Source organism: Cygnus olor, chromosome 2, assembly GCF_009769625.2.
Source record: "Cygnus olor isolate bCygOlo1 chromosome 2, bCygOlo1.pri.v2, whole genome shotgun sequence".
Classification (NCBI taxonomy): domain Eukaryota; kingdom Metazoa; phylum Chordata; class Aves; order Anseriformes; family Anatidae; genus Cygnus; species Cygnus olor.
Window position 1 is genome coordinate 68,335,764 of NC_049170.1, and position 17,052 is coordinate 68,352,815.

The 17,052-nt window shown below is 39.1% G+C and overlaps 1 protein-coding gene across 2 annotated transcripts in view; it reads right to left on the bottom strand.

Annotated features, from left to right (window-relative positions):
• Window positions 1-15,624, bottom strand: part of LOC121065731 (programmed cell death 6 interacting protein) — a 29,512-nt gene extending 13,888 nt beyond the window's left edge. Inside the window, exons 1-6 of one of the 2 annotated variants that reach the window (XM_040548723.1) lie at window positions 15,262-15,624; window positions 9,259-9,313; window positions 7,425-7,494; window positions 5,742-5,869; window positions 5,041-5,194; window positions 2,173-2,273 (exon numbers count right to left, since the gene is read on the bottom strand). In XM_040548723.1, coding sequence (XP_040404657.1) covers window positions 2,173-2,273; window positions 5,041-5,194; window positions 5,742-5,869; window positions 7,425-7,494; window positions 9,259-9,313; window positions 15,262-15,467 — 714 coding nt within the window. In that variant the 5' untranslated portion in view covers window positions 15,468-15,624. The remainder of the gene's footprint in view (window positions 1-2,172; window positions 2,274-5,040; window positions 5,195-5,741; window positions 5,870-7,424; window positions 7,495-9,258; window positions 9,314-15,261) is intronic. The other variant, XM_040548722.1, reaches the window with a different exon arrangement.
• Window positions 15,625-17,052: the final 1,428 nt, after the last annotated feature.

The window sequence follows — 17,052 nt, forward strand, 5'->3', positions numbered from 1 at the left end:
ATGCACATGTTAGAAAGGATAGTTACCAGAACATACCCAAACACCCCCAAGACAAAGCCAAGACAGTGTTCTTAAAAGAAGGGAGAAAGGGGAGGGAAGAAAACAGGTATTTTTTATTTAACGAAGCAATTACACTTGTAACAGCAGAAGGCTATCAAGAAAATAACTCCAGAATCATGAAAACAAATAACAAATAAAAGGACCAAAAATATTGAGATGTAAGCCATTAAAAAGTCACTTTTAGACTTTTATATAAATGCACTTATCTTCACAGAAGTACCAACCAAGACATGAAGAAAACATTATACTGCACCCCACAGCATTAGACATGGTCTTTGATCAAGGATTTGGCCTTTACTGTTTTATTTCTTAAATCAAGGAGCACTGGAAAAGCAGAGTGATGTTTTAAAGAACCCAGTACATAAAAACTGCTTCTTCACATTTGTGCAACCTCACTGCCTCCACCAGAAATGAAAAGAGGACTAATTTTAAAGAGAAGCAGCCAGGGAGGCTGGTTGCAACTGGAGTCTGACACATCAAGTCACCTTCTATTTCACACTCCTAACTAAACAGGTAAGGGCTCTCAGAGCTGATGTTAACTCACAGAAACAGCAAACCTTATTATGTTATTTCAAATAATCAATTGACAAATTACTGTACAACTGGAACAGGCAGCAGATCTATTGTTTAGAGAGATTCACGAGCACAAAAGACAAAGCAATAACTTCATTCAATCTCATCACCCCTCAGAATTCAATTACAACCACAGTACCTAAGCAAGAAATTGGCCCAATCTGTAAAATGCCAGTGAACGTACAAGAGGAAATACATGCACACACAAAAGAACCCAAAGTTGCAGCCAGGTAAAATATCTATTTAAAGTTAAATTAGGCTTTATTTTTTCCCAAAATATATGTTAAAAAAACCACTGACTGGCCTACAGCAAAGGCATTTCTGTAGGATTTATTGCTTAAAAATAAAAATACGTACTACTTTTACTTTAGTACAGTAGCACTTACAGTTTGTATGGCTATCAAGATTCTATTTTACAGTACAACAAAAGAAAAAAAATGACCTGATTTTTTTCCAGAGAAAATAATTGCCAAAGTATTTACTAAAGAGACTTATCCGGCTAAGAACATACATCAACTTGAAGGACCAGACCTTGACCTTTTTCATTTATCCCTAGTCAAAATATTTCCACTAAGTTTTCTAGTAAGGAAGGCATTATTTTTTCGCTTTTAGTAAATCTAGTATATTTCACATTTGTAACAAGACCAACCACTAAAAGCTAGAATGGTTATTTTAGAGTTCTGAAACTATCAATGAACAAGAAATAATTGAACATCAGCAGTGTGGGATGCTTCCCACAGATATTCAGCCAAAAAGCACTGTGTAAACCAATCTCCTACTTTGCTTGATATAACTGTCAAGAGTCAATATCAAAAATAAGTACATTTTATCCAAATTTAAAGTAACTCACACTGCACAAAAGAATTTCTACTGTCTTATGATTTGAATATCATGCGTAAAGCCGCCTTCACTTGCTCATTCTTAAAGTACCAGTTATTTAGTATATATTCAAAGTATGGAAAAAAATCTTCCTGTATCTGCCAAAATCAAAGCCACTCACACAGTCAAGCCTAAACAGAGATAACTTACAAATATCAAAATTGTTTTGGGGTGGAAGAAGAGGAGATGGTAGGGAAGCAGACAGAGGAGACACTTTCAGCCATATTTTACATTAACAGATAGGTGATCAATGATACCATATTCATCCTGTCACCAAAGACAACAAATTTCAAATGAAAACTTGGACACTAGAAGCTGATTAAGCCCCATTAGGAAGTGTTAGTTTGAAAAACAGATTTAGTGTATTAAGAAGTGTATTTAGTGTATTAAGAAGGCATCCCTAAACATACCAACTATCCCAAGATCCCTTTAAGCAAAGGTGTCACAAGTAAACACATCACTTTTTTTTTTTTTAATTGCTTAAAAAACAGTGTATTTTTCCTCCTAGATTCTTCACTGTTTTTTAAGGTACAGGTTCAAATACAACATAAATGTAGCAACGACAGTCAACTTTTCTTGAGGATAACATTTTACATGTTCTTCATCAAGCATGTTGTGAACAACAGTAGATCCCATGTTATTTCTATGAGGGTTACTAACCTTGGGCAGAGTATCTTTATATTGACATTGTTTGTAAGCATCGCCATAATAATCTGCAGCTTGATTAGCTAGTTTAGCTATGATACCGTCTTTCATTTTATCTGGGGTTGGAGAAGAAAAAACAAAGAACGATTATGATCATCATCAGTTTTTGAAGATGACATAATTTACCTGTTTATTTTTAAGCAGCAACTGTATTGCAAGGGTATAATTTTACAAGGGTGGGATCCCGTTCTTCTCTCGATATCCAGCTGCAGCTTCCAGATTTTTTCCACTTCAGTCAGGAAGCTGCAAGTTCAGTCAGTCCTAAGAGAAATCTTTCAGAAGCTGCTAGCATTTATGCAGGATTAAGAGTGATGCCTCACCTCGTACCAAGGGCAGGCTGCCAGTAACAGACACAGTTCCACTCTAGCTTTGGCAGCTCCTTCTCAGACCTTTCCTTGTGCCAGCACATGCATTTGTGTGGTCACTCACAAAGAATTTAGCCAAAATATAGCCAGCAAAAATATATTCAATTTTCAGCAGGATCTGTTCCCTAATCAAACTCAATGTCAAGACTCAAAAACTTGAAGTGCAGCAGAAGAGAAGAGACTGGTCCTTTCCATAGCAGCCCATACTGAGGTCAACTTACAGCAAATATAGAAAGCATTCTTAAACATCAGTAACCACAGTTCCTCCAACTGGCACCCACTACTTCACAGCAGAGCCACATCCTCAGCAGCATTCCCTGCCTCTTGTTCTCACCCTGTTCCTAAAGCTAGAACTGTTAAAATGGGAACACATTCTTTATTTTCATCTCCTTTCATAATGGCCTCTGGCCTACCCTAGCAATTCAGCCTCCACAGACAAGGCAGGCAATCAATGCAAGTGTTGGCCATCTAAACAGCTGCTCTTACAAACGAGCATTCCCTGATTCAGGTGATTTTTATATACTGCCAGACTGATAGGCATTAGTAGGATGTATGGAAGGGGGGATTAAGAAGCCTGCAGGGCATACTTACTCAGTAAAATCAAATCCCAAGTGGGCTGCTCATTCCAGCCCCCACACACATCTACAACACTGCAGATATGAGCTATGATGTATCTATGTTCTATGATAGAAATGTACTTAAGATATGCCAAACAGATCTTTTCACCGTGGAACACGATTCAGACATATGGAGAGAAAGGAATTGGCAACTAACTTTTTTGTTGAAGTGTTTCTCTCCAGTACACTAAATATTTAATAAAAACAAAACACCTAAATAGAACATCCTTGTAGCCCCATCTAGTGTGTGAGTGTATGCTAGTTACATAGTCTTTCACAGAGCCTCAGCTTAAACAGAAAAAAAATTAGTACATTAGCCACATTAACAACAGAAACATTAGAGATTCATTTGTCCATGTAAACAGTTTGGAATAGATCCTTCACCATTAGAGGCTTTTGTTTTCACTCACATATCCTTAAAATATCAAAGCTACAAATATCAAAGCTAAAATATCAAAGCTAAAAAATATGCAAGCCTAGAGATGGAAGAGCAAACATTCGGACTTCAAGACACTTAAAACGTTAAGTTCTTCAGAAACTCTGGAACTAATCTGTAGTTCTGCAATGAAGTTTGACTTTGCAGACCAATTTGTTTTTAGTCAAACAATTTTGCTTTCAATTTGTGAATAAACTCAGTTCCACCAGAACCAACAAGATCAGCTGGGTAAGGCTGCTAAACAGACTGTCTCATGCTAGACAAAAAAACAGAAAAATTGCATGTAATGCAAATCGTCAGTGCAGCAAGAAACTGAATTTGAGTTTTGAGACCAAGTCGTGGACTTACGTAAAAGCAATGTTCAAATATCCAGAGACCAAAATACTGCTAAACAGCCTAATAAAGAACATAATCATGGTTTATCATTTAGCTGAAGGACATTAATTTCTGGTTAAGATTCTTTTAAGATTAAGACAGTACAGCTATGAGGCTTTTGAGAAATCTTCCCTGTGAAGAAGCATACAAGGTAAGATAAACATTGCCTTCCTCCACTGTACTGAAAACAACAGGGTGGAGAGCAGGGGTAGGAGGTGTGAGCATCACATCTGACCTTTAGGTCCTTAGTTTTACTTTTGGACACCTTTAAGTTCTAGATGTACAGCTTGTTGCAAGAGAGGGGTGCAGAAAAGCAAGAAAATCTAGTACTGAAGATGGTCCTGTTCCACAGGAAAGTTCCTGGAAGCATATGTTCTTCCATAACTGCATGAAAATATGCTGCTGCTGAATGAGTATTTCATAATCAGCCTTTAACAGTTAGGGACCCAATTTTTGTTCTACCTGCAGAATTTCACTTTCAGAGACAAACTGGGCATTCTCAAAGTTAAACAAGGTCAAAGAGTTCCCCTCTTAAAAATGAGGGGCAATGGAACAATTTAATTCCACTAAGCTCCTAGGAAATGTCCTTTGCTTCCCCGTACAGTCATTTCTCTAAATTCTCATGAAATCATTCCCCATGTATAGGAGGGGAGTAGTGGTAAAGCTCCTGTGCACTATTTCTAGTGCTCTTGGTTCTTTTAGATGATGATTTTAGTTTTCAACAAGGAAAAATATGTAAACCAACAAAATCCTTTGTAAAGCAAGGGTAATTGTTTTGAACACAAGAAGAAAGGAAAACAAATGGAACAAATGCACTGTCAAATGAACCTTAGACAAATTCTAAAATGACATCTGTAGTTTGTGTTTAATGACCTACATTTGCAGGTGGGCATGGTGTGGAAATCCGTAATGGGAAAAATAAAAACATTTGAAATGCCATTTACCAGCTCTTAGTAACATAATATGCTTTTAAATTTTTATGGAAGTTGCAATGAGCACTTAAATATTTAACCCAACCATTAAAGTATACCTCTTGTTGCTTTCAAAAAAAACACTTCTTGGGCTTGAGCCAACATAATAAGACTGAGAGTTCCAACTGTGTCTGGAGAGATGTCCACTGTAGGTTCTCGATTCAATGCTGACAGAACAGTGTCTTTAATGTGTTGGAAAGCACCACTTGCAAACTAAACAAAAGAAAACAATATATTATCCTTCATGTTCTCAAACAGATTTTTACCTTTGCAAATATAATACATAAAATAATTTCAAAAAATAGAACTTTTTCGGTATCCCATTTACTGTTTAGCTACCAAAAAAATTCCTTGCAATTTCTTGTTCTTGAAGTTAACTTGCACTGACACATTTATCAAGACAGACTACAAGTAAAAGCATTCTGGCTATGGCTAATCGTGTAAGAATGGGAAAAATGTATTGCATTTTACCACTAAGAATACAAGAGATTATTGCTGTAGAACTTGTTAAGAATATTATAGCCAAAGTCACTAAATCTTAAGCTGAAGGTTGTTAGTTACCAACGCTCCTGGGGGGAAGGGGCAGAGGGGAGCTGTTATAAAATTAAATCCTTCAAAACTAGCAAATATGCACAAGCCAACACCAGGCAATTAGTCAACCTACCTTTGTAATTAAGGGAAAAAAAACACATGCAGCTATAAAATTGATGTTCTAAGATGAATAATAGAATTCAAAAGCATAAGCAGGGGGCCTCTGTACCTGATAGTGTTTGGCTGCAGCTTTCAGTCCCTCATCATTATCTAGATTCTGTTCTGCTGCAATCTGGCTTGCCAACGCTCCACAGTTGAACAAAACACAAGTCTTCTCATACCCCAAACTCGCCAGAGCTGCAATCAAGAGAGACAGTTACCCACACTGTTAAGAAAATAATCCTCAGTACTTTAGCATCCTGCAGAGGAAACCACAGTTTCAAACCAAAAAATAAAGCAAATCATAATGAAGTTTTAAAGTTGAAGTCCTCTTTAGTCTGAAGGCTGAACAGAGCCTTTTTTAATACTTCCACTAAATGTTTCTAAGTGAGGAACTATAAAGACCATAGTATAAAGATCTACACAGTACATAAAATAATCTGAAAACCTCTTTTGAAGTGTCTTTTCCAATTTTTTTCTGAAAAAAACATCTTGTAGAGGTTACACATCATTCAAAAGACTAAAACAAAGAAATATGATTTCAAAGTTTCTGAAGTGCAAAAATACTTTATATCTAGAATTATTTTATACTTTGGACTGCTTTTCAAGTGTGATTTACTACAGTGAGAACAGCTGTTTAGCAATATTGCTTTTCCTCACGACTCATCTGTTTATAGTTCTACCTATTAACTTAAGCCAACGTATTTCAGATTACATGCCATGATGTGAACTGGGTCACTTTTCAAGCAGTCACAGCATCTGTGATGGGCTGGATGGGCTTTAAGGTCCCTTCCAACCCAAACCATTTTATGATTATCCAGAAGAACTTTCTAGAAGAGTTAAGAAAATAGAGCAAGGAAATATGTGCAGCATTTGCTTACATATAGGGATGTGGTATATTGTTCTGCATATAGTTCACCCAAGCATGGCTGTAGCACCTGTATTCAGAACATGGAAGTTGCATAGATTTTCAGTAGTTGCTAACAGAAAACTATATGCAGGATACAAAAAACTTTTTGTTAAAAAAAAGTATTGCAACAGATTTTTCAGGCTTTGTCTACAGCTTCAAAATTGCAGTGGTCATCTTGCAACATCAGCCGTGATGAACACTTAGGTATAAATAGAAACATTAGAGAATGATGATAACTGGACAGCTTTACACTTAATTCAAAAGCATTTAGTCTTAGTTTCTGCATTGGCAAGTGTTCCAAATCCATTTTATGACCCAAAAATTGCAGTGCAGAATTGTCCCTATGCAAGTAAAATGAAACAGACTAACTCCTTATATTTGCAGAAAACAAATATAATTTATTTTTTTAAGTGTTCAAATCTGTTTGAAAACATTTTATAAATTGATAGAAGAATCATTTCAGTGCATTGGCAGGCAGGTCCTTCTAGTCTCTTGAAGATCATGTGACATCCAATTATGTCACTGAAGCCAGATAAACGCTCTTCTTCTGGAGGGGACTTGCTTCACTTAAACATTGCACTTTTCAAGAGGATCTGACTCATATAAAGCAATTAAGAGATGGCTTACCAAAAGCCTACCTTTGAAACAATGTCATCTTGAATCGTTTTCACTAAAGTCAGCTGGGGGTGTCCAAGGAACAGAAGTGATTTATCTCTTAGTAACGTAGCTGGACTCGTGGAAAGTTATACTGATAATACTAGAAAGACTATTAACCTTTCAGCTATAAAAAAAATATTCTCAAATTTTATCATTAACTCTTGCATTCTCAGTGTGATTACATACCCAGTTTGACAGAGCCTCCAAAAAGCGATCCTTTATCAAAAGCATCTTTCCACGTAAACGTTACACAGACCTGAAAGTTGTGAAAAACATCTTTATTTCTAAAATAAACAATGGAGTCTTCAGAAAACATCCCAAATTTACATACTTATCCTTTTTAATTCTAACAATATAAAACATTTAATTCACCTGTGACATTACAAACACTTGAAGTGTCAGAAAATCATCAAGAGTTACTTAAAAAAATTATATTTTTTTCCTTCCTGTTAATTCTTTTCAAATCTTTTTTTAAAGCAAGATAAATTCTCAAAATAGACCTTCAGCTCCATTCCTCCTCTGAGTGACAGACAAATTTATTTCCAAACTAAGATATTCTTCTCACATGAAGTCTGACAGACAGGTATGGTGGTCACAGTTAAAGGAAACTACCCAACCAGGCAGTTTCCACTGTACCAAACTACTAGCATATTTGGAACTTCTTTTTAATACAATATTTATAACACGATATTAAGAGTGAATTCAATAGCAGCATTGCCAGGAAATGCACTCAGGGAAGAGAAAGCAGGTAAAAAGTGTTTTATATTACACTTCTAGCATACATTCCACAGACAATGCAAATACTTCACAGAACCTGCTTTGAAGTTCCGCAATTTGATTCAGCTGATAAAACTGGTTGTAGGCCACAGGTATCAGCCCAGGAAAGATAACAAAATCCCTCATTTTAAAATGCCCTCGGAGAATAACTTGAGAGCACACAGTACTGTTCAGTAATATTTTCCTCCAGAAGAAATGCCGGTTCAGGAATTTCTAGTCCCAACTGTTCATTCCTGCTTCCGCTGACTACTTCAATTTGATAGAACAGTTTACAGATCTGCAAATCTTGTTCCTAAAGTTTCCCAGTTCTCCACATCTCAGAGTTAGCAGAGCACCACATCAAAACATTTGCACATTAAAACCAAAGTGTAGGTGGGCTTTACTTCACAAACAAGTGAAGGCAGCTACACAGAAAACTCAAATCAGTTTGAATTGCATCAAAACCACTCCCTTGTAATCCCCTAAGTCTGAAAGAAATGTTTAAATTATAACCTTGCCATTCAAATATCATCTGCCAAAGAAATTGAAGTTCTGTCCCACTTGTAAATGCCTCCAAAGAAAATCTATATCCCTCCCCCTGCCCCCCCCCAAAAAAAAATATAGGAGCCTGAAGATCTATTTCAGTCTCCACTTGAGGAAAGAAATTTTCTTAAGCTGAATTCATCCTCAAAACCATAGAATTCTAAAGAAATGCATTAGGGGAAGAAAAAAAAATTAATACATCTATAGAGAAACTACGTAATTTATAGATGCAGAGGCAGAAAAATAGTAGTAAACCAGTGGGTTTACTGTTATTGCTATGAATGACACATCTGTTCTACCTCAAAAAACAAACATCATATTCCATCCCTTACTAACTAAAGCTTTTCCCATATAAATTATGTTTTTAAAAAAGCATTTATAACATAGTCTGAAATAGACTTCTTGGGAAAAGGAAAGGAGTTGGAAGAGGAATATTTTGGCAAAGCACACTATCTAATTTAGACCACGATAACCACCAGCCAACAGCAGAACTTTTCTGAATCTTTAATATGAAGGCAATCCTGACCACTAGAGGTGAAATTTCAGTGTAGACTATTTGTGAGTACAGACTGAAAATCAACAGAGGTTGGGAAAATAAGGCTCATAGTTTAAATGTCTTGCCTGAGAGAAGTACTGTTTTGTGGATTAGGTACAGGCTTGGCAGTCATATCCTAGTTGCCATGATCACAATTCAGTTTAATGGTTTGACACATCATCTTACCTGATTTTCAGAGAATGGAAACTTTGGTTCAATTGAACACAGCTGATCATAATATCTACAAAAAAAGGAAGAGATCCATGAGCTAAATCAAATTAAGAGTTTTGTTTCTTACACTGGCAAGTAAAGAAGAGGGTACAACAACCTCCCCACCACCACCCAATTAATTACAGGGTTCACTCATAGCTATGAAGGATCTGCAGGACAGACAGAAATCCTGTCTAGAGGGATCTTTTCAGTGGATGAAAAAGTTCAAAGGGAATGACAACGTGGGAACCCTGTCACAATCCAAAGTAGAAGAAGAGTATAACGGAATAAGCTGTCACCTTCTAACAAACAATAGATGAGAAAAATGTTATGGAAAGGAGTCCCTGCATACCTAAACATAGAGGAGTACATCATCTTTGGAGCATGACTTAATGTCTAAAGTACATTTAACAGGCTACTCTATGGTCCCTTGATCTGAATATTATAACCTAGTCTCCTACAATTTGACACCTGTTTAAAGTTCAATGTATTTGAAATAGATGATATTTGCCTTGCAACATATCAATTGAAGAGCTTAATCCTTGATAAAATTTTTCGAGTTCCAAATTTAGTTTGCATTACAGCATATTATAGCAGTCACTGAATTAAAACCAGAAGTTTCCCTGCACCAGTATTTTGTCTACTGGGTGGAAGATGTTTAGGTAAGTGTCAGAAAGAGAGCAAGTACAGCACAGTCCCCCACACAATCTATCCAAGCAATAATTAGCAGTTCAAAGTTCTCCCACATTATGCACTAGACCTACACCACTTATTAAACATGATAGGCTACATGCAGAACAGACACCCACTAAACTGCCAAATGAAAACACTTAACATATGAAGCCTGTTTCCTATATGCCTCCTGCAACAACTGCCATACATAATGTCGGCTGTATGCCCATTGGTCAAGTTCTGTTTCTTTAAGAAAGATTTTATATTCCCAATATCCAAGACACCTAGTAGCAGCAAGTTTCACAACCTGTGAAACAGTTAACATTGTTCCTGTTTCCTCAGATTACTTTATTAAATATTAGCCACTGTTGACAAACATGAAGCAGATGTACAAGGTCTATGTCCCACATGCAAGGAACGTTCGTTTAAAAATTCAGGAAGCATTTTTAATATACAATAAAAATAGCGTTAGCATTTTCTTCAGTAAATTACATCTGAAGATGTACATGTTTATGGCTTCAGATGAAGCACTGCAATTTAAGGCTTTTTAAAGACACTTAACATGGATTTTAAAGCTTGTGGCAATTTTTCTATTGTCTACACAAATCTATAAAACTGTATTCTACCTTACCACACTGCAGCAATGAGATTGCTACTACAAGGGCAGCCATTATGAAGTAAGACTTCAAATATGCCTCACTGAGACAGGTACTCCTACTCTATAAATCAAAGTTGTTTTCCCAAAAGAACTAAAATAGTAGCAGTAAGTCTGATAAATTTATACTATGTGACCAGGTTAAAGGTAAGAACTAAGGTAATTACTTATGAAGTTAGCACATGAAAGGTACTGTTTTCAAAAACATCTGCTTATTTTCATAAAAAGATTTTTATTTTTGTCTGTTTTCTTCATCTTTCATTAGATGGTCATACTTTGAAAGCACATTTAACTACTGCTTCATTTTAAATACTAACAAGTACAATTTTCTTTAAGTGACCTTACACCCCAGGCCTGATATACAAAAGTCATACAAAACTGCCTCCCTTTTGTAGGTCAAGTTCAATTTTGCATTGTTATGCTCTCATCAGTTTAAGTTTGGTCTGATTTGTCACACAACCCCTCCACACACACACAGTTCCTAATAAATTTCACTGACACAAGCTAACACAAACAGTACAAACAATCACTTCAATAAATACCAGCACAGAATACCACTTCAACTGATGTACTTGAACACCTTCTTCATTGTCTGTTGTCTAGACAGTCTTTTCCATTTAGTATTACACAGAAAATGGGACTTCCTATTTAATCTCCTCCTGTTACCCAATTTAATTTGCCAACCAGAAGACACCAACAAAGCCAAGCTGTCCTTCCACATTCCACAATTACTCTGTCCCCAACTGCCATTAGGGCAACATCAAGATGCAAAGCTTGCTAAATGGCCTTGGGAAGTTAGTGTGTTGCCAACAGACTATGCTTTGTATGGCGGCAGGACCCCGAAGAAAATAAACAGGTATATGTTCCTACCAATGCACACTGCCCCATTTACTACCTATGAATGCCAACAACATGGAGATTTTTGTTTAAAAAGAACACAGAACTTCCTAAATTACAATTTTATTATTTCAAGTATACAATGTTGTTTCTTTATACTAATGAACCTGAAATTCCATTCAAGACTAAGATTTCTTTAAAATTCTTTAGACCAAAAAAATCAATTAAAGTCATTCACTGTCCTTTAGCAGTAAGTAAATGTTAATATAATGGTAAACTCAGATATTAACCATAAAAACAAAGCTAGCAAAGACAAAAATATTGAAGGAAAGGCCACATCTGCTGCATGAGTCAGTAACAAAGGTGTTACTTAAAATTTACAGTAATTTCGAAGTATCAAGACACAAAGAACAGAAGTTGCTGCACAATACAACGAGTATTGTGTGTTTGGCTCTGCTAACGTGGTGAACTACAGAAAGTCACACAAACATATCAACTGCCTGAGTTCCAACTACAGCAACAAAAAAGAGAACAGATGTCAGCAACACAGATCTGGTTCTTTAACTAAGAACTCTTTCACTAAAACAGGCATTACATGCTCCCAAATGCTGACAAAAATGAGTTACAGCAGCCAAATGAGTTGGAAGTCAAGGTCTAAACTAGAATTTCATTGAAGTATATGCTTCATGCATTAAGAGCCTGAAATCCTCTTCCTCCTTTGAAGAATCACAAAAAAAAAAAAAACCTTCAAAAGAAGATAAAAGAGACCAAGATCTGTCTTCACTCTCCTAGATAAGAACTGAAGTCCTGAACTTGTAGCTGGGAACCAGAGCTGCGAATTTCAGTCCCCAGAGAATTTGACCACTCAAAATAAAGCCACACACTTCTTATTAGACCAATTAAACTCATACCACCACAGCACCACTCCAGAAGAGGGAAATGGAGTCCTGGTTATTTTCAGTATTGGGGGAGGAAGCAAGAAATCCCTTGAAGCTATAATTAGGCTAAGGAAAGAAAAAAAAACACTAAATCAAATTTAGTATGACAGAATTTAAGGAGAAACGCGTACCAAGCTTACCTAGTCACCTTCAGAGCAGCCAAATTCTCACAAAACAAAGAAAGCTTGGAAGCGAGCAGGGTTTTTTTCCCGAATTACATTTTCCCCCTTCTGTCAGGGTATCTCAAGTACTTCTCCAAGAAGCATTTGCACTGATCAGCCAAACAACAGCCTGTCTCACACATTCGAAGTTTTACTGCTCGGTGTTTGCCTAGATAGTGGAGCTGCAACTGAGTACTTTTCTTCCCTAAAAGTTCTGCAATAACTACTCATATAATAACTACTCATCAAAGCAAGACTTCTAAAAGACTGCAAAACAGTGGGCATCCCTAGACTAATTAGCAGAAGATTAAGCCCTCTTTTCTTAACAGTTAAGTAGTCTACTGTGCTCCACTAGGTATTATGGTCTATAAAAAGCCACAAAGTATTAAATGTACGCAAAGAGTATCCACATTTTAAATCAACTCTTCCAACCTTACTTCACTAACAAACCAGATTTAAATATACCAAGTGTAAAAATCCAACTTAAACACAAATCTTACTAAAGTTGTTAGCGAAACACAAGACTTAGTACAACCCAAATAGCAATAGGAAAATACTGAAAGTTGGAAAGGGAAACGAATTTTCAGAGGAACCACAAGGCAATCTGAAGCTTGTGCTACTGCAGTCACAAGCTCAGCTGGATGCTTCTATTCAAACTTGTCAGCAGGTGCCCTCACTTTACAGAACATGAACAGAAAACGTAATCAGAGTATTTTTACAGAATAAGAATTTATTTTCCAACAACTGTAATTAATATAAACAGTCGGACAGGGACAAACCATAACTTTTCATTAGAGAGAAATGAAAACCTATCTGATAGTTTTCTCCCTCACTTAAGTACATTTTATGCCTATTCTATTGTTCCCATGAATGAAACTGAAGTAAAAAAAGATGTTTAACTTTAAAACGAGAATTAATGACTAAGTTCAGACCACTGTATCTCACTTCCACTGTAGAGGGAACAATCTCAAACCACATCACTTTAAATGCGGGTGTTTTATGCTTTCTGTGTGAAGCAGCAGCCATGGCCTTTCCCACCTGTGGCACCAGCGAGAGGCCACATTCAACTTCTGACTACTGCCAACAGCACCTGGGCAAGTCGAAGCCACCTGCAGAGAGTACAGGTCTCTGCATATGGAACTGACTTGAAAAGTGGTTACTTACACCATTGCAAGCAGTTTCCCTTCATTATTTAGAGAGAAAACCTACAGTGAAGTTGCATACTATGACCTGAATTAATTTAATGACCTACTGACACCAAAAGAGGGAGGTCCCACTCAGCCCTGTGACTTTCAGCCACACTCCTTCGACCCTCTTTTCCTCCTGCTCTGATGTTGATCTGACCTCACACTGAACTCACTGACATTAGAAAGCCACATACATCTTTTGGTTTCCAGAAATGGACTAAGAGGACCAGAACTGAAGAGATTGGGCAGAACTTTCTCCTTTCAGCTGTATAAAGTTGTTATTGTGAGATCATATGAATTAGGTGGGCCAAACAAGGATTTCTGCTAGAAACTAATCATAAACCTGATTGGCATCATCAGGAAAGGGAGCTCAATTCCAGCATTCAAGAGAAGATAAAATTAAGCGTTCCAACTTGGCTGGCTGAATCAATCTTTCAGCTCATAGATTCTCATTATTTCCCTGACCTTCAAAAGGCATACACAGTAATACCTTCAAAAGCACGCACAGTAATAAACTGGAATAGAACAGGAAACTACAGAGATACTGTAAAACATGATCAGCACGGTCACAGCTTTTATAGTCCAAACACCCAGTGAGGGCTTGATAAGCCCTCAAAAAAATAAAAAGGAGTAATGTGTATTACAAGTCTTTTCTTCAGCGTCACTGATTTCTTTTCCATTCCTCCTAACTTTAAAATAATTATTAATCAAATTCTAGTGGCAAACATCAAACGTGTTTGTACTTGTTCGTGATAATGTTACAGAAGCGTGTCAAGTTTATGGTTGGCATTTCTCTCCACCCTAAGAAACCCATCTACTTTTATTTTTCTGAAAAAAAAAAAAAAAAGCAACTTAATGCCACCATGTAAAAACTCTTATTTTGGTACTGCAAATCTTTGATTCCAACTTTGCAAAGTGAAGTCTGTACTGGTGGTTCATTCACTAGGTTAATCACAGTGATTTGAGCTATGATGGGCTTGAAATGTTTCCCGCACGGAGAAAAAGAACAGGATTAACACAGTAAATCAAGGCTACAAACCGTTAATGTTCCAGAGACGGGAAAGAAGGAATAGTTTTGTAGATAACGGGGCAGTTAGTCCCACAGCAGCAGCCTTGGCACAGTTCAACAAGTAGAAGGCTCAGCCTCACCTTCTGCTCACCTAACCTCTGGCAGTCCCTGCAGGAGGGAGGCACCACCCAGCCTCCCTTCACCACGCAAAGTTTAGCGGAAAATACCAACGTGACCATGCAAAAACATCACACTGCCGGTGCACAGTGTCACGGTGCAAAGAAGGCGTGACAGCAGGGGAGGCTGAAAGAAGAGCGGCCAGCCCCTTGACTTCTACATAGAACCAGGGGTCACCGGTACGCTGGAAGCACTCGAAAGGGGAAGTCGGTGTGGCAGCCTTCTCTTCCTCCTCCTCCTCCTCCTCCCCACCCACCCCTCCCACTCTCCCAGCCCGGCCCCGAGGCCCGCGGGCGGCCTCGCCGATGCGGGTCGTGCCGTGCCGTGCCGTGCCGTGCCGTACCTGAGGAGGGTGTCGAGGCAGGCATCGTGCTTGTCGAGCGGGCGGCCCAGCGCGCTCTTGCGGAGCTTACTGAGCTCCTCGGCGGCACGGCAGTGCTCGGCCTGGGCGTCGCCGCCCGGGTAGCTCTGCTGGATGAACTTGCACAGCGGCTTGGCCAAGTCCACCTCCGAGGCCTTCTTCAGCTGCACCGAGATGAAGTTCGTCATGGCCGGGTGGCTCGGGGAGGCGGGGGGGGAGCTGAGGGGAGGGGAGCGGAGCGCGGCCCAAGGCGGCTCCTACTGCTGCTGCTGCGCCGTCCCGCACTTCCGGGACCGCCGCGCGCGCTCCCGACGCAGCGTGGGCACGCACGCACGTACGCAGCCCTTTTCCCTCCCCCCCCTTCCCCCGCGTATCTTCCCCACCCCCGCGGTATCAGCCGCCGCCGCGATGAGGGGAGGGGTAGGGTTCTGCGTACAACTCGCGCTGAAAACTGTCTTTTTAAATAAATTAACACATTAGTTCTCTGTAGGGAGTGCTGGAATCGCTCCAAAAGGGTCGTGGGATCACTCATTAAAAAAAAATAATTCATCAAAGGGCGGTGGAAGCACTTGTCAAAAGGGTGGTGGAGGTGGGGAAGGGACGGGAGCACCTCTGCTGTGAGGGGAGGCTGAAAGAAGGGGGCTGCTCTGTCTGGTGGAAAGAAGGCTCAGGGGGCTCTCATACATGTCTATAAATACTTCCAAGGGGATCTCATCAATATCTGTAAATACTTGAAAGGAGGGTGCAAAGAGGATGGAGCCAGGCTCTTGTCAGTGGTGCCCAGTGCCAGGAGAAGAGGCAATGGGCACAAACTGGAACAAAGGAGGTTCCTCTGAACATCAGGAAACACTTTTTCACCGTGCAGGTGACAGAGCATTGGCACAGGCTGCCCAGAGAGGTTATGGAGCCTCCTCCTTGAAGATCTTCAAAAGCCTCTTGGACATGGTCCTGGGCAAACAGCTCCAGGTGTTCCTGCTTGAGCAGGGAGCTTGGACCGGGTGGCCTCCAGAAGCCCCTTCCCACCTCAAACTGTCAGCAGTTTCGTGAAATCTCTCTCCTGGTGCTAAAGGGCATTTTCACGTGTCTCCGTGGCTGAGGATATGTCATGCACATTGTGCTCGCTTTCTGCTGAATCAGCCCTGTGTGGCTCAAATACGCAAAGCAGGCAGACCATGAGGCTTGCTCGAATGACGGCTGAAAAGGAATGTTTGATCTTTTTTCTTGTTCCCCATTTCTTGTTTCAGACAGCTAACGTTGTGAGTCTGCTATTTTCTTACTGCTTAAGCCACGAGTGATGATACCATAAAAGGGAGTGATAAAAGTATTTTTTAAATGGGGTTAAAGGTTTTGCTCTGCATCTCACATTTTACTACAAACTGATCACGAGTTCTGCTATAAAGTCAGTGATTGTTTCCTATTTGGAGATGAACTAGGCAAAGGAAGGCAACCTCCTTTGTTGTCTGATGAATGTCAGAGGAAGAGGGTAGAGCCTGGGAAGTGTGCCCTAGCTGCTGCTGTTGCCACTGGGACGGGCAGCTCCTCCAGCATTAGCAGCTGCTGTACGCAATCCAGAGCTGCAGGTCACTGACACAGGGAAGGAGGAGATGGAGTTATCTTCCTGCTGCTGCTTGCATGGGCCCAAGTGGTGAGCCAGGTATTTACAACCTTGCCACCTTGCTTCTGCTGCAAACCTTTACTGCATTCACCAAAAAAAAATCAGTATGTATGTTAACATATGTTATATGTGGTGTATATTTATATATATATGTGTTG